The 18,485-nt window shown below is 38.9% G+C and overlaps 1 protein-coding gene across 1 annotated transcript in view; it reads left to right on the top strand.

Annotated features, from left to right (window-relative positions):
- Positions 1-18,485, top strand: part of niban2b (niban apoptosis regulator 2b) — a 36,388-nt gene that overhangs the window by 16,099 nt on the left and 1,804 nt on the right. Inside the window, exons 2-13 of the mRNA XM_023280963.3 lie at positions 1,321-1,451; positions 2,134-2,262; positions 2,358-2,463; positions 3,807-3,974; positions 8,107-8,222; positions 10,210-10,314; positions 10,918-11,080; positions 11,493-11,680; positions 11,938-12,093; positions 14,470-14,583; positions 15,928-16,035; positions 16,140-16,251. Coding sequence (XP_023136731.2) covers positions 1,321-1,451; positions 2,134-2,262; positions 2,358-2,463; positions 3,807-3,974; positions 8,107-8,222; positions 10,210-10,314; positions 10,918-11,080; positions 11,493-11,680; positions 11,938-12,093; positions 14,470-14,583; positions 15,928-16,035; positions 16,140-16,251 — 1,596 coding nt within the window. The remainder of the gene's footprint in view (positions 1-1,320; positions 1,452-2,133; positions 2,263-2,357; positions 2,464-3,806; positions 3,975-8,106; positions 8,223-10,209; positions 10,315-10,917; positions 11,081-11,492; positions 11,681-11,937; positions 12,094-14,469; positions 14,584-15,927; positions 16,036-16,139; positions 16,252-18,485) is intronic.

Raw genomic sequence — 18,485 nt, 5'->3', positions numbered from 1 at the left:
CTATTTTATTTATTACCAGTCAATCAAAGCATTTAGAATCAAAAGAGGGTCTACAACCATTTTAGGATCCAAGTACTTAATTAAAGAGCTTCTAAAAGGAAAACTCCAAATACAAAATAGATAAGTGCACCTCTTTCCCCTAAAGAATCGAGGGGAACATTCTAGGTGGTTCTACTGGTGGTTTTAAGTCGGAAAGATCCATTCAGAACTCCTGTGCAATTATTGTTCTCACTCCAGCTCCAGCAGTTTGCTACCATTTAAGCAGCTGTGTCTTCCATTCAACATTATTTGGATTCACATTCAACCACAATGAGCATACCATTCTGAGGATTCCTGTGTAACCTCTGGTATATATTTAAGAGCTGGAGCTGGGCTGTTCTCTGCAGATCTTCATCATTAGGGGGAAATGAAGACATTTTAATAATGCTAGACACGTCTGACCTTTTGTTAGTTTTTTAAAATTTTGTTTTATAGCACTAATAATAAATAAATCGCAAATAAGGGAACACAACAGTCAGATAGTTGGCACGCTGAACAAAATCCAAACTAAAAAATATGTTTTGACTTATTTCACACTTTTTTGTTTACTACATAATTCCATATGTGTTCATTCATAGTTTAGATGCCTTCAGGTGAGAATCTACAATGTAAATAGTCATGAAAATAAATAAAAACAATAAATGAGAAGGTGTGTCCAAACTTTTGACTGGTAGTGTACATGCAATGAAGGGCGAAGAGAACAGTGCAAGATGCCATTCTTTAATCAACTCACATTTTCCCACTGAAATAACTCTTGGTTCTATATAACTCAGAATATCACGGATGCACTACGACGATACAGTTTTATTTTCCCTTCAGTGCTAATTTAATTGTACTCTATATGAGGGAAATCAGGTTGACACTTTATACTCTCTGTGTGAAAATGCTTTACTTTGTGTATATTTTCATTCCTGATGTTACGGGGACATATGTGTGTCCGTGTGTGGTTAAAACATATTCTAATGTTAACACAGTAAATTTGATTCTTCAGCTGTTTGAAGCGTTTTAAAAAGGTTCTTATTTACTGAGTTCCAGTATATTGATCTGTTCTGAATCATACTGATTAGACCCTGATGCAAATTAATGTTAACATAAGTCTATTGTATGACCATCTTTACGGATCCTGAAGTTGTAATCTGATTCCACTAATTGTGAGAAACACAATAAGCATTATAGTCCCCAGTCATTGCATATTGAATAGGAAACGCCTAAGACCAGTTTGGACAATAGGTCTTGTTTTCAATACCACTATTGCTCTAACAACATGTGTCTGTGTTGCAGCTCGCACTGGAAATGTGATGGGAGAGTTTGGCTGTTTGTACGAGCAGCAGTATGCAGTGGCTCTCTTTAACAAAGTTCGCTATGACGTCGAAGGAGTAGGTGGCCCACAGCCTCAGCTGCTTCACCGCAAGGTAAATTCAGTTCAGTTAGCACGAATTACAATTCAAATTTTCTCAAGACGCTTTACAGAACTCATATGTATTATGCATCTTCTTCCACCACTGTAAGATTAACAGCACTGATTTTATTCCATGCATTACCTCATTGCCTTTTTAAATTTTTTTTTTTTTTACTACAGACGTTTTGTTTAGTCATAGCAGGGAAACATAGGTAAACTAGATTTCATAAAGAATAAATCAGCCAGGGCAGTAAGGCAGTGTGCACAACAGCAGGACGCTGGATCTTCACTCACCTAAATGGAATTATAATGTCATTAACAACATTTGTGGTTTTATGACTATAACATGCTAAAATAAGTATGTTTTGAGAAGATCTATTGTAGACCTTCCCCAGTTTTCTAAAAATCGTGTGACTTTACCTTAAAATTCAACATTTTAACAAAGTCGAAAACAAATTCTTCTTATTTTTACTTGGAAATCTAAAGCCAGACTTACCAGTATTTTTGTTTTTCTTTTTTATCCCCTGGTTTTGTAGAAATGGTCTTACATACACATCAAAAAGTGCTGAATAAACAGATGAAGTAACATGAGTTAATGGTAATTTTAGATGTATATTTTTATGAAACACGTTGGCTTTTCTGCTTCTTCTTCCTTAATTACTCTGGTTTGGGCTGGAATGTGTCCTCTCCCACAGATTCCCCTGGAGAACAAGTCCATCTTCTCTGGCTCACTCAGTCAGTACCTGGAGGAGAACAAGAAATGGAGAAACCACTTTGTCTTCATCCCAGATTCCTACAACATCGACTACTATGACAACAAAGCGGTAAAGCAGGGGAGCTGGATGTATGGACTGCATTACATGTTGCTGGTTTGATTTGTTGTCTACCATTTTGCTCTTTATCCGGTCTTGACTTCCAGTCCCATGACAGACGCCACCATCCCAAAGGGACCATCAACTGTGCAGGCTACAAAGTGCTGACATCTATGGAGCAATATTTGGATCTGATAAGCAACAGCCTGCCTGGTGAGGAGGAAAAGGGGAGCAGAGGCTGAAGTTGCATTATTTTGTGTTGATAATTACTCTGCCAAAGACTGCAGCGGAGTTATGTGACAATGTGGTCTGACTGTCCATCTATCTATCTGTTAGCAAACATTACTCAAAAACTGACTAGAAATGACACAAGGACCAAGTGATTAGATTTTGGCAGTGATGCCAAAATTATAGTCTGGTTCCACCGATTTGTTAAAGATTTCCGTATCATTGCGAGATAGCAGGAAGATTTCTATATCATTGTATTATTATTGTTCTCTCAAATCTTATGTCTTAAATGAAAAACCCTGTTTCTTGGAAATTATGTTTTAATAAATTCCAGTTGTTTTCCCCACTTGCTTTAAGGAAGCATCATGCTGACTGGATTACATGTACAGGCATATATTTTTTTAAGCGATGAAACATGGAATTTATTAACCATTTTTTTGTTTTGTTTTGCTTTATTGCAAGCAAACTACTATCTTTCCCTGATCTTAACCAAAACCTTAGCCATAAAAACATATACTATATAGGGTTATTTTGGACTGCAGAATCAGGAATGTTGATGGACAATCATACATTGTCAGATCACAGAAAATACAAGAAAAGCACTCAGGGAGCACAGTACTCCGCCAAGGCTGCTCAGCCATTGTATCATTTCCGATGGATAAGTCCACAGCAGTGGATTTGCAGTTGGATCGCAATCATGTTATCGTTAGCAGACAGCTGACATAGCATTCGCTTGTTGTCATGGTTACAGTGCCACCGTGCCGCTTTCTCGCAATGATACAGAAATCTTTAACAAATCTGTGGACCCAGACAATAAGCTGCATCACTGCCAAAATCTAATCACTTGGTCCTTGTGACCTTCCCTGAAAATTTCATCCAAATCCACTAGTCCATTTTTGAGTAATGTTGCAGATGGACAGATTAACAGACGGAAGGACAAACATACACCAATCATCACATAACTCTGCCACGCTCCTTGGCGGAGTAATAATCTACTCTTAGTTGTGTTTATTTGTTTCTTTTTAGTTGTATAGAAATATAGATCCTCTGAGCTGGAATATACTTCAGTGGATGATCCTCCAAAGTCTCCTGAAAATATGAAGACATCTTGTGCTGCAATTTAGTATGACAAAATGTATTTGTTTTGTCCAAAATGATTCAGTCTCAATTTATTTGGGGTGTACGTCCTGGTAATGATGACATTCACCTTTTCAAATACATATAAATCCACATGTTTTAAAAATGGTTACATGATGCATGCTTCAGAAGACGTGCAGAAAGTTCAAACTGACAGCAAAGTGTTTTTATGTTGTGTACATTTTTTCCAGGTGTGAAAGCAAAGGTGGGAAGTTCACCCTTCCTAAAATGTGCCACCCAGTTTCCTCTGATCCTGTGGCACCCTTACGCCCGTCACTATTGCTTCTGTGCGTTGACTGAGAAAGAGCAGCAGAAATGGCATGCAGTCCTCCAGGACTGTGTCAGACACGCCAACAATGGTAAGTCTAACCAACCAATGATCAACACAAATTACTGCACAAATGCGCTTGCTAATTGCATTATTAACACACATTAAAATGCTTGGCAATGAGCCCTACCCTGACGCTCCATCGCAGGTTTATAGGATTAATATATACTCAAGCCATTTCATCTAGCCTGTGGTTGCCCAGGGCTACAAACTGGATGGACTAGTCCAAAGCCTTCCCACAATTGCTTTCTAGAAGAGTGTGTGAGACAAAATTGGTCAGATATATTTGGTCATTTCATTTCAATTCAGATCAATTTTATTTATATACTGGGGTCCTTGACTTATGTTGGAGTCCCGTTCCTATGGATCAGTGTAAGTCGATTGTCACTGTAAGTCGGACCTCCGCCGAAAATGTAAACAAAGCCATGATGTGCATCATGATATCGATCAGTTCTTCATGTTCCTAGTGTTTTATTATATCTAATTTCACTTCCATGGAGATGGCTTTTCTTTTCTTCGAAGCACTAACATCAGATGAGTCTGACTTGCGCTTGGTAGCCATAATGAAGGGCAAAAAGTTAGCGAATGTAGCACAATCCAAGGTGGCGTACAAACGGAGAATGTAAACAAAGCCGTCTCATAGCGCCGCACGACGACATATTCGTCCACTCCGCTCGCCACGTGGCGACGTATTTGTCCGCTCTGCTCGCCAACTAGTTCCTCGTAACCAGTTCCGACGTAACGATGAAACACTGTAGGTCGAGGACGTCATAAACCGAGGACCCCCTGTAATGTTCAGAAACGTGGTCTTAAATCCCGTTTATTATTGAGGTGGCAGTGGGTGGGGGTGGTGGTTTACCAGACTGCATTACATTTTAAGGTGCTGCTGATGTTTTGTCAACCTTCTCAACATACATGAAGGGGGAAAAATATTAGGAACAACACCACACTATGACCTCAATGATAAAACTGTAATCATCACTTTTTTTGACAATGCTAACAAAAACTGAAAATGTAGAAACATCATAAAAATAGAATATATGTCAGAGCTGTTGTGTACCTAATAAAGTGGTCACTGAGTGTATGTGATGACATCATCTGCATATATCTGAAAACCTACTCCCCTGATAGTGAGATGTCATTGATGTATAAACTGAAAAGAAATGAATGAAGAACAAAACCAGGTATGAGTCCTTCTTAAGTCTTTAAGAGAGACAATACATGTCAAGCTAAGATTTCACTGACACCATTTTATATAGGTTACGCTAAAAAAAAAAATCAAGCAAATCAAGGATGCTTGAACAGAAGAAGAGGATTTAAGATGGAATAACCAAAATGTAAAGCTAAGGGGCAATCAGAAATGATGGTAAGTGTAGGACAGATTTGAAACCAATAAATGAGGACTGGATGAAGAATCACCACCTCATTGGAGGGGTTTGCGATTCTAGTAGTTGTGTTGTCAGTGGCAATAGCCCTTAGTAGGGTCTCCCAAAGCAAACTGGTCCTCAGGTAGGGGGTCGACACAACGCGATTTATGAATTGACATCGATGGAGCTTCTGCCCAAGGTATCTCCACTCTTGTACCAATCTTCCCTTTTCTGTCTGACATTCAGCTCAGCTGTCTATCAAATCAGAGTTTACCACAGTTGCAGGACCAATTTGTGAACGCACCTCGGAAGATACCAGACTGTGTCTAGCAGGACTCTAATGTCTGATGTTGATCCGTTCGCCAGTTGCAGTTGATTGTACACTTTTTTTTCCTGAGATAGTGGCATAAGTCTTTGATATTGACTTGACCAGAGCACCAATCATGTGAGCCATTGTGATATTGGTTTAATTAAGTTCTGTAAGAGCCACATACCACTAGTAAATCATCTGTGGTTTAAAAAAGTCCAGCAAGCTCTTCTAGAACACTGATACAGATCAGACTTGCAAAACCTTGTATTGTTGTTAAACTACACAGTAAGAACACTCACTGCCTTTGACTTTACATGTAAAATGTCTCAATTCAGAAGTAAGCTTCACAGACCTGTGAATCACACATCAAATAAAGTGCAGCTCTGGTTAACTATAGCTCATTTGAACAAAGGTCCTGTTATAAATGACAGGTTCCTCCTGGGTTCTATTTGTTGCACACTCCTAATCTGAAGTGTGTGCCATGGCAACCAGATGAATATGTCCTGGTATGATCCCACAGTGTATTAACCCCTATTTGCACTTTTAGTCCTGTGCTAGTTTAACATTCGCCTCTGATAGTGGCAGCACATATAGAGCTGAGAACTCAAGGGTCCAGTTAGGGCTGCGAAAACCACAAATACAGATAAACTCTCCATGCTTTGCAGCAATATACAAACTAACTGTTATATCAGCGGTTGCATTAAGGCTCCAACTCTCTTTATTTAAAGGAGAAGGTCAAGTGAAAATCATAAAGAAACATGTGGGACACTGCTTTTTTGGCACTCTGGGATGGTTTCGTCATTCAGAAACCTGTGAAGAACGACCCAAGTTATCTATTGATAAACAACCATGTACAGTGCTGAAGTGTGTCTGCTGGACAGTGTGGTGCTGAGATGACTTGAAATACAGGGAGTCCTCGACTTACGTCGGACTTCCGTTCCGTGCATGTGTACATTATGTACAGATACCGAATCGTGTGACCTAAATATGTAGCTAGCGGCAGAAATTGATGGGACTCAGAAACGCACCCACAATTTAATCAATTGTTCCTTGTATCATTTCAGACGGATAAGCTTGCAACGGTCGATTTTTAGTAGGATCGCAATTGTGTGATTGTCAGCAGGCAGCTGACACTGATGTAATGTTCATTTTCTGTCATAGTTACAGTGACGCCGTGCTGCTATGTCGCAATGATACAGAAATCTTTAACAAATCCGGGGATCCAGACTATAAGCTGCATCACTGCCAAAATCTAATCATTTAGTCCTTGTGTCATTTCTGATCTTCCCTGAAATTTTCATCCAAATCCGTTAGTCCGTTTTCGAATTATGTTACAGACAGACGCCGATCGTCACATAACTCTGCTGCATTCTTTAGCAGAGTAATAAAGTTAAATATTTTCAGTAATTTCTCATCATGCTTGATTTAGAATTGGCAATATTGATAGATAGCCTCATCCAGGTAGAACAGAGTTTCTCTAAATATAACAGAGCGAAAAAAACATCTTAAAGGCATTTCACCTGTCATCCAAACCAGGTGACCCAACGGCAACAGCAGCAATCATACTTATGGAGTTGCTGGTTTGCACAACAAAGGATGTGAATTTTTCAAGCCAGGAGTGACTCAAGGTGTTAAGAATGGTGAAACTTTCTGTGGAGAGACCTTATCACTGTGTTATAAGTGCCTGATGAGTGGTGTCACAGACCCCCTCCTCAGTTTAGAGATGGCTGTTCTAATTTGACATAGATGGCTTCCTTTACTCCTCTCTCAAACCATCTGTCTTCTCTGTCCAAAGTGTGTACATTGCTGTCCTCAAAGGAATGTCCCTTTTTCTTCAGATGCAGGTGGATGCTGAGTGTCCTGTGTTGAGCCACATGCTTGTGGAGCTGTTGTGTGTGTGCCCTCTGTTCATGTGTGGGTGTTTTATCCATGGGGTGAACCCGTTTTTACCTTACTGTTGGTCCCAAGTGCATGTTGTGAAATCCTTCTGAGTTTCTCAGACATTCCAGCTTCATATGGGACGATTATGTTGTTCCACCTCTTCTTCCTCTGTTTGGTATAGAGTTGGTTTTTTTTCCTCCCAGACATTTTTGTTGACTTTTTGAAGGTCCAGTTGGACTAGCCACAGTTAGCACATGATAAGTGCCGTCATATCATGTGTGTTCCCTCTCTTTAAGCTCTGTGTTAGTAGGGAAATTCCCAGTCTGGTTCTGTAAGGTTCTGATGACCAGTAGCTTATGTTTCAGTGGGTGGTGGTTATCAGTCAGCAGATACTGGTCTGTGTGTGAGGGTTGTTTGTAAACCATGCTGAGGCTGGTGTCTTCTTAAATGTGTACAGCATAGTCAAAAAAACGCAGTTTGTTTTCCCTCACATCCTCCCTTGTGAATCTGATGTTGCTGTCCAGCGAGCTGACATGTCCTGTGCTTGTTGGACATTGACCATAAATGTGCAATAAGATTAACAGCAGCTTATGTCCCCATCTCAGGTTTATCCGAAGAAAATAAAGTCCAGACGCCGGCCTTCACTGATGCAGTGCGAATCTACCGCCAAACTCAAGGGCACTATGGCACGTGGGAGATGATGTGTGGTGTTCCATCTCAGGTAAACTTGGAAGTAACAGCTGTCATGGGCCTATGCATTGTAATGGTTCTATTTAGAAACCTGATTTATGACTTACTTCGTTTAAATGGGGCTGAATGCATTAATCAGTTAATATCATGTAGCCATAATCTCCTGCTATAACCTGCTTTCTCTAGGTGAGGCTATTTAATGTCTTATTATTGCCATTTAAGACCTGTTCATACTTTGTGTGCACTGAGGCAGTGGTCCTCAACCATCGGGCTGTGGACCGGTACCAGGTCCCACAGAGAGAATAAAAACGGTTTATTTTATATTTTATTTCTGGAGCAGTCTGCAGGATGTTTTATTTTGAAAAATGAATAGATCGTCTTCCTGTCACGTCCATCTGTACTTGTTTTCCACATTTGATGTTAAACTGAAGCCCTCAAACCAAAGTTAATAAAAAGCAACATCTCTGGAGAGGTTCTTTAAAAGAGGGAGAGACTTGATGCTGACACAGAAGAAAAAGTAAGGAAATATTTAATAATAACAAGTTATGTTATTTGTTTAGGATTATTTTTAAAAAGATAAAACAATCGTTATTACACCACCAAGGAATGCAGTGGAGTTTTGTGACAATCTGCGTATGTTTGTCTGTCTGTACACAACATTACTCAAAAGCAGACAAATGGATTTGGATGAAATTTTCAGTGAAGGTTAGAAATGACACAAGGACATAATGATTAGATTTTAGCAGTGATGCAGCATATAGTCTGGATGCACGGATCTGTTAAAGATTTCTGTTCACTTGTCATGGTCACAGTGACGCCGTGCCACTATCTCACAATGATACACGTCAGCTGCCTGCTGACGATCACATGATTGCGATCCTACTATAAATCTATCCCTGCAGACTTTTTGGGACTTATCTGTTGGAAATAATACAGGGAACAACTGATTAAATTGTGAGGATGTTTCCGAGTTCCATCAATTCCCGCCACCCGCTACATATTTGGGTCACGCAATTCGGTATCCGTACATAACATACACATGCATAACAGACGCCTGTGCTCAGCGCAAGGTAACTTTTTATTAAAGATTTCATCCGTCGGAAATGATACAACAACTGAGCAGCAGTGGAGGAGTACTATGCTCTCTGAGTGTTTGTCTTGTTTTTTATGTGCGTGATGACCGGTCCGTAGAAAATTGTCTTGCTTGAATCCAGTCCATGGTGCGACAAAGCTTGGAGACCGCTGCCCTTAGGGGCAGTTATAAGACAGGTGTGGTCAGGCCCAGATTATTACACCACTGGCACTGAACAGGTTTCTGTGGATGCTACAAACCTACAAAGACATCACATTATAGACAGGATTTATATGACAAAAACAAGTAGGACTATCTTAAGACCTGACATACTAGTCTGTGGTTTAGAATAAGTTTCCCACACATTCCTCTTACATGGTCGGCTAAATTAACTAACTTTTGATAGGAAGATAGTTTTCCAGCTTGTTTTTGGGTAGGCCTAAACCTGTCTGATCTTTGATGAGGGTCTTAAAGTTGAATACAATGTTAACGTGGTGATTAGAGGTTTTGTGAGTCTTTGTTTGTCAGTGTATCGCATAATGTCTTCCTGTTGTGCGTTATACGAAGAAACATACATTTGTAGTTGTTAGAGATAAACCGTAAAATGGTGTTTGAGCAACTGTTTGGAAAGATGCATTCTAGATATGACAACTCAGCTAGAAAAATATATGTACACTACCAGTCAAAAGTTTGGACACACCTTCTCATTCAGTGCTTTTGTATAGCACCTTTCATTCACAAAGCGCTTTGACAGGTAGAACATAGTGAAATGTGTGTATTCTTTTATAGTTTTGATGTTTTCGGTGTTAATCTACAATGTTTAAAATAATTAAATAAAGAACTTTTAAGTGAGAAGCTGTGTCCCAACTTTTGACTGGTAGTGTATATAGCAAGTGAGACCATTGTGCTTGTGGTCCAGTGTGTTATGTGTATCTTATTTTCCTAGATCCTGTCTAACTTGGTGATGGAGGGCCTCCTCCCTGAGCTGAGGGAGCTCATCTCCTCCCGTCTCAAAGGCAAACTGCACGAGAGGCAGAGGAACTGGATGCTGGTAAAAACCCAAGTTTAAGCTCCCTGTCATATTATACAATTGTTGTGTCCTTTTGATCAAGAGTATAGCTTATGAGGCATCACAGCTTTGGAACTCCTGCCTGATCCAGGGCTGTCAAAATGATCTGCTTTCAAATGTTTTGACCAATTGTAGAGCCTCACATGCTTGAAAAAGACTATTTGTTTTTAGCTTAAATATTACTATTGGGGGTTGTAGTCCATTTTATTTTTGTGTTATTTTTCACTGAATGATTACATTTGTTTCATTGCAGTACTGAAATGTTTTATTTTGGTTCATCCCTTTGGTGACGTAGTAAACACATAAAGTCTATTCTGAAGCTATTATATTAATCATTTAAAATCACAAGCATATGCAGTCATATCAAAGGTTCAGCTTTACAGTTGTACTGATTAACTGATACTAATTAATCTCAGGACATCACTTATTGGCTGAAGGCCAATTAATGCCTGATCACATTTTGATAAGGCAGCCTGGATGATGAGGGCTGTACGTCCAGCTACAGCAAACATACCATGTGCTACAGAGGTGTGAGTTTGGCAGCACGAGTTGAGCTTCTTGCAACTGTGTGTTCCTGACATATAGATCAGTGATGCAGTGTACAGCTTGGTGCAGAGGCAGTGCAAGGACCAGTATGAGGCGGTGTTGCAGAAATGTGAGGCTGCCCACTCCTCTCTAGAGGCCTCCATACGAACAGACATGGACCAGATCATCACTTCCAAGGAGCACGTGACCAACAAGATCAGAGGTAGCAAGAGAATAACATTCTTACCCACCAAATTAATGGTAATCTAAGAAATGAGGGAACAGATTTTTGTTTTGTTTTTTCTTAAAATTGAACATTTATACACCTCATAATTCCAGTTATGTTAACCCTGTCAGACACACTAAAAGTATTTATTTTGATTTTATAAAGTCAACTTCACTTCTAAGTTCTCAAGTATCTAATATTGGCATTCAGTAATAAAGTACAGTATTCCAATGTATTTTATACTTTTTGCTCTAAATTTCATTTAAGTTTCTTCATTTTAATGTTTTAATATCAAGCATTTAAAAAAAAAAGGTTCAAAAAAAGTCTGTCTGTCTCTTTGTCTGTTTGTCTGTCTTTCTCTCTGTCTGTCTTTCTTTCTTTCTTCTTGTCTATTCTGTCTCCCTCACAGAGGTGGTTCTCCCCAAGGCTGAGAAGCTGCTGAAGGTGAGTATCAAGCCTTACATCAGCTCCATCCTGGACGCCCTGATGGAACCAACGAGCAGAGGTTTCTTTGAGGTCCGGGATGTTTTCTCCAGAGAGCTGTTGGACATGAGCAAGAACACTCTGAATGAGAGCACAAAGGAGACTGTGGCACAGGTATGAAGAAAGAGGTTCAGCTCCTAGCATTTGTTAGAGTCTTTGCTGTGATGGAAAGATGACTTTTATGCAAATGATCAGACTTTTGAAGAGCAGAAATATTATAAATGGTTGATCACCATATAGTTATTGGTCATCAACTGTCCAGTAATTCAGTGAAACTGTAACTATGAAATCAATCACATAAATCAAAACCGTTTTAAAATTCCAGTGTTACGTCCAAATAATGTTCTCCTTCATCCGTGTCTTCTCCTCAGCACATGGAGAAGATCTTTATGCTGGCCTTCCATCCGGTGAAGATGCAGGGCTGCTATGAGAAGGTGGAGAAGCTGAGTCTGGAGGGTCTGCAGCAGAGGTTTGATGTCTCCAGCCCCTCAGTGTTCGTCCAGAGGGCCCAGATTCTCATGCGAGAGGTGACTAGGATACCCAGCTGTCACTTCACCTGTAACTGGGTTTAGGTTAAGTTCCAGTATGGGTTTTAAATGATACAATGATAAATAACTACCATGGCCCACAGTTATTACTCCGCCAAGGAACGCAGCAGATGTTATGTGATGATCGGCGTACGTTTGTTCTTCTGTCTGTTATTCTGTCTGTTCGCAACATTACTCAAAACAGATTTGGATGAAATTTTTAGGGAAGGTCATAAATGACACAAGGATCATCTGCTTAGATTTTGGCAGTGATGCAGCTTATAGTCTGGATCCACAGATTTGTTAAGGATTTCTGTATCGTTGTGAGATAGCGGCATGGCGTCACTGTTACTATGACAACATGTGAACACTACGTCAGCTGCCTGCTGACAATCACATGATTGTGATCCTACTACAAATCCACCACTGCAGACTTGTCGGGACTTATCTGTTGGAAATGATACAAGAAAAAGTTGATTAAATTATGGGGGTGTTTCTGAGTCCCATCAATTCCTGCCGCTCGCGACATATTTAGGTCACGCGATTCGGTATCGATGCATAACATACACATGCATAACACATGCCTGTGCTCAGTGCAAGGTCATTTTGTTTGTGGGTACATCGATATTAAATGGCCACATTCTATGGTGCCGTGATTTGTGATCATCAGTAACTCATAGATAAATGCTGCATTTCTTTAAAAAAAAAAAAAAAAAAAAGTGCTGCATTTCTGACAATGCCATATGGGAAATGATCCGCCTCAGCAGAGTACTGCTGTCTCTGAGTGCTTTTCTTGTTGCTACTGTTATAAAAGTTTGAGTAATGTTGTTAAAAGACAGACAGACAGACAAACGTACGTTGGTCGTCACATAACTCCGCTGTGTTCCTTGATGAAGTAATTACTGCCGTCTTTCACCGCTTTAGAAGATGATCAGGACAGAGGATTTGTAGTTTTCTATTCATTCATAAATATTTCTAGGATATGCTGAGTATGCACACCACTGTAACAAAGCTTGGGCTGCATGCGTCATTTAGAGTTCATGTGCTAATTAGAAACTGGGAAGCCTTTCCACAAATCCTGCAAAGTAAAGTAGTAGCAGCTGTTTTCTGGATGAATTTTTCCTGTGGTCCCTGGTCATTCAGCCCATTGTTCTAGGAAGAACAGAAAACAAATAAACATAAATGTCTGAAAATGCGCTTAGAAGGAGGACACTTTAAACCTTTTAGGTAGTCATCCCATTTTAAAGTTGTCTTCATTGTCATAGTAATCTAGACTCTGACCTGGCTGTCTGTACCTTCATGGGTACATTATTAACACCAACAGGGATTGTTAATTTGGTAACTTTTAATGGGACCACTATGGCAAAGTGTAACAAAAATATCCCACAAAAATCCGAGTTTAAAAGAGAACAACAGTAGCAGTAGTACCTGGAGTGTAGCTCTCCTGCATGCATTTAATTTATTTTTGTTTTCATATTGGTTGCCAAATAGGCCTCCATTTCTATACACCAACAATCTAAACTGGATTGCTGTCATTGAAAATCGCAATGATTGTAATTGAAATCGCCCCACTTCCCGAAGAGAACTACATCCCATCTGAATGGGAATGCCCTCTCTAAATTAGTCACCAGACACTAATGTAACTGTTTGCTGTATATTATTATATATACTTGGGAAAACCCTATTCCAGTATTTATAGTATATACAAAACAAAGGATGTGTTCTGTAATCTGCTCACTTGGGATCTTATGGGTATCTCATAAAGACCAATAACTGTAGGTTAGCTCGGAACTAGATCTAACCAGGACTTTATCATTCAGTCATTATTCAGTTGAACACTTGATGGTGCTGCAGAAGCTTAGCGGTCATTTGAATGTTTGATTCTGCCTGTCCAGTTTCAGTTAGCACAGTTTTTCCTGCAAGTCGGTGCTTTAAGTCATAAAGCTGCTGTATCTTAGAACAGAGTGAGTTCATTTTATTTATTTCCAACTCAGATTACTTGCAAAAAATAATAATAAAATATGCTGTAGCTTGTGGAGAGATTGGACAAGGTTAAGTTTGTACTGACAGCCACAATAGAACTGCACTTTCCAATGGTGGTGAAGTATCTTGATAGAAGAGTGAATGAAGGGGAAGTATGAATAGTTGATAGAGTGGCACTGTATGTGTGCAGGCTCATAATAGGACAGTGCCAGCAAGACTGGGAGAAGCAGTTATGATAATTTACCCTCTGAATGTATAGATATTTCACCAGTGACATCTCTAATTTGTCTCTTACTTTTCAAATCCAGAAGATATGCAAATGTACTGATACATTTTAATGCAGTCCTTCTAACTCTGTGAAATCTCTCTCAATCTTTATGGATCTGTCCACAGCAAATGGACAATGTAGTGTACACGTTTGAGCAGATCTTTCACCAGAGTCTGGAGTCTCAGGGTACTGAGGATCTCTGCAAGACCATTCAGCGCTGCCAGGACAGAGTCATTAAGGTAAAACACAAAAACTCAGCAGTAACACGCTAGTAGATCATGTCACTATAATCCTAAACCAAAAACACATGGGGAGAGATTTCACGTGACTACACCGCCTTACAGAGGTAAAACATATTAGCCTAATGTTTGTGCAACATTTGGGTCATTCCAGAACCACACATCAAATTTCAAATAATCCATGTACAAAATACTCAAGCATGCAGTTGTTCTGTAAATGTACTTGTCCTGAGACCAAATCTAAAAAACTGGGAGAAAAGAATGTTTGAAAATATTTTTAAAATACCAAATAAGTCTGGAGCTCCCCCTAAAATGCCATTTTTCTTTTGTCCCAGCCCTCTGATGACCAAACTGAAAGTCAAATAAAACAATTAAAATGACATTTAAACCCCCCCCCCCCCCTTTTTTTTGGTATTTTTTTTTTTTATACGTGGAATGTGTGTCCCACAACATGCACCCAACCCTGTTGATAACATTTTTGTCTTTTGTGTCTTGTTTTTGTAGTTTTATGTCTTGCTTTTGTCATTTACATCATCAAACAGTTTTTGCAAAGAATGGGAGAGCATAGATATATATATTTTATTGTATATTTTTCATATTTTCATAACATTGTCAGCCTTGATTGAATGTCTCATTCTTCCTCATATTATCAGGATCTGACTAATTCTTTTGACTGTTTTCCATCAGTCAGTTTGTCCTCTTGGTCAGCAGTAACAGCTAGCTAAATATCTAGCTTCTACTGCTGAGAAAAAGCTAACATTAGCATGGATTAACAACCCTGTTACTATGATTAGAGTAGGGTTAACAAACAACACAGAAAACATGGTATAAAAATGGTACCATTGATGTGTAAAGCTGCACCAATCAAGTTTTTTATAGTTTATTATTGATCAATATGTAGCAGAAAATTTTACAACAGCAGGTCTATTTTTCAAAAAAATTGAAGCCTAAATGTCTTCCAATTCTGGAAAGACCCATTTAACTGTAACTTGTCAGTGACCTCTACTTGATTGTACTGAAGATTATTTTGCCATAGAAATGTGTGAAGTAGCAGTAACTACCACACAGATCCTAAAAACTGAAGGAATATTTAGGCTTTGGGTGTGTAGTTGTTGCATTATCTCTTGGTATTGCTGCATCTACTGTACTCTGGCTTGGTAATATGTGTGCTGTAGCTCCACCATAGAAAGGCCACACAGTTACAGAAGTACAAAGCAATATAAATCATAAATACTCAAGTACAATTGAATACCTCAAAATGTTATTAAACTACAGTAAATTAGTCAGTTTGTGTAAAACATTCCAATACTGTTTTTTTTCTTGCTGCTTCTGTTTTTGGTTCAGAAATTTGACTATGACAGCAGCACAGTGAGGAAGCGTTTCTTCCGTGAGGCTCTCCTACAGATCTTCATCCCTTACATGCTGAAGCAGCTCAACCCTCCCTGTGCCTCTGTGAGTTTCTCTGTTAGGAACACAGAACATTTCTAAAAGATGTTAAGTGAGAACAGTGTTCAGTTAAGATGTGGAGATGATTTGACTGTCGTTGTGAACACCAGGAGCTGCCGCGCTTCCAAGAGCTTATCTTTGAGGACTTTTCTCGCTTCATCCTGGTGGAGAACATCTTTGAGGAGGTGGTACTGCACTCTGTCATGAAGGACATCATGTTGGGTCAGTCTTCTACAGTGTTTTCTGTCTGTTTTTGTACTCATATGCACTGCTGGAAATGGGCCTCTGTAACCCTATGTAGTTGGATACTCCATTAGAAATCAAGTGTTTCCAGCTAGAATAGTCATTTACCACATTAGCAATGTCTAGACCAGGAGTGTCAAACATGTGGCCCACCAGAGGGTCCAATCTGGCCTGCGGGACGACTTTGTGAAGTGTAAAATTTACAGAGAAGACATTGCCTGCAAATTTTTAATTATTTTAATTTAATATTAATTATTATTATTAATTATGAATAATTTCTAGACCCTGACAAGTTTTTTTGATCATAAAGTGCGATACTATATTGCTCATTGTTCTTTTGTCATTTTGTGTGTCATTTTTGTCTTGTTTTTGTTGTTTTTTGTCTGACTTTTGTTGTTTGTTTAATGTTTTTATTGTTTTGTGTTTCCTTTTTGACTCGCTTGTGTTTTCTAGGGCTGAATATCCGAATATTCGGTCGTCTCAGTGGTATCCAAATATTTATTTTGAGATCCAAATATTCGGATTCCTTCACCTCCACCCCCGTCGGACGATGTCACGTGATCGGTATTCGACTGGTCCCTTCGTCCCCACGTCGAACATTACGATCCAATCCGAATATTCAGATGTTCGTCATTAATCGGGGCCGAATATCCGGAGCCCAGAAATTGCTATTCGGGCCAGCCCTCGTGTTTTCTGTCTTATTTTTGTCATTTGGTGTTTCGCTTTATCCGCTGTTTTGTGCATCGTTTTTGTCGTTTTCTGTTTTTTTTTTTTTTTTTGTGTCTCGCCTGAGTTGTTTGTCTATTTTTTATTTTTTTTGGCATTTTGTTTCTCGCTTTTGTCATTTTTTGTCTTGTTTGTGTCATTTGTGTAATATTTTGTCTCATTTTCTTCATTTGTCCGTTTTTTTTTGTCGCTTTGCAATGCTTTTGTCTAATTTTCTGTCTCTTTTTTGTTTTGTCCTGTGTCATTTGTCTCATTTTTTTGTCATTTTGTTTCTCGTCTTTGTTGTTTTGTGTCTTGTTTTGTAATGTTTTTGTTGTTTTTTTGTCTTTTTTTTGTCTGACTGATCATAAAGTAAAGTATTATATTATTCACTTCCAGATTACTAAATGTTTTGTGCCTTTGCAGACACTCTGTGATCTGGAACTTGTAATGTGTAAAAGATAAACTGAGGCATAATATTTTTGAAATTGAATTTATTTTTTTTCAAGAAATTTCAGGTTGTTCATAATGTTTTGTAGAAATATAATTCCTTAAATGTGAACATTTTCAGAACATACTTATTTGCACTAGAACAAAGGGAAAATTTGGAGTTGTGGTTATGTATTGGTTATTATGTTGTAATTTTACTGGTCTGGCCCACTTGAGATCACATTGGGCTGAATGTGGCCCCTGAACTAAACTGAGTTTGACACCCCTGGTTTAGACTGTGTTTCTGATTAATTTAATGTTTTCTTCACTGGAAAAAAAATGCTTTTCTTTCAATAATGAGGACATTTCTAAGTGGCCCCAAACCTTTGAATGATAGTGTATATGAAGAGAAGTAGCAGATTCTAGTCTGGACTAGTTCGTTCCACTGTGTCAGGAATAATTTATTCTAAGCATTTTAATGAAGTTACCTGCTGTTTTTCCACTTCTGCAAATGTGAGCACCTCTCTCAGCTTGCTTTGGAGGCACTTGTATGGATCCTGCTGCTGGTTGAGCTGCAGGTATTTCATGAATTTAGAGGAAAAACTACTCTAAGCAGGTTTAGGTCCTGTTAACATCTTGTGGGGAACATGTTGTAAACCGGACCTGCATCAACTAGTAGACCAGAAAGCTCACAAAAGCAGTTGTGAAATTATACGGCATTTAATTGAATGTTTTACAGTCATTAACTTCTGACACTGTCCTCATACTCACTGCAGCCAAACAGCACCCCTTCTTATCTGCTCCTGGTGTTATTTCACTGTGCAAGTATAAAACAGGTATATAAACAAAGAGATCAGTCATATCCCCTCCTCCACAAATGGCTGGACAGTAGAGAGAGTTATGGTTTTGCATGTTAAAGTTCAATCAGATTGAACTATGCAAAACAATGGAAGTGAAGGTGTTTAACCATGTTTCACCCAAACATTCATGTTTTTTCCAGGAATTCTCATAATGAAATTTCTTTCTAGGATTTTTTTAGGTAACTGCAGGACCCCTGTACACAACATAATCAAGAATCA

Source organism: Amphiprion ocellaris, chromosome 6 (genome assembly GCF_022539595.1).
Source record: "Amphiprion ocellaris isolate individual 3 ecotype Okinawa chromosome 6, ASM2253959v1, whole genome shotgun sequence".
NCBI classification, from domain to species: Eukaryota; Metazoa; Chordata; class Actinopteri; family Pomacentridae; genus Amphiprion; species Amphiprion ocellaris.
The sequence above is the reverse complement of the archived record's forward strand: the minus strand, read 5'-3'. Positions and strand labels throughout refer to the sequence as shown.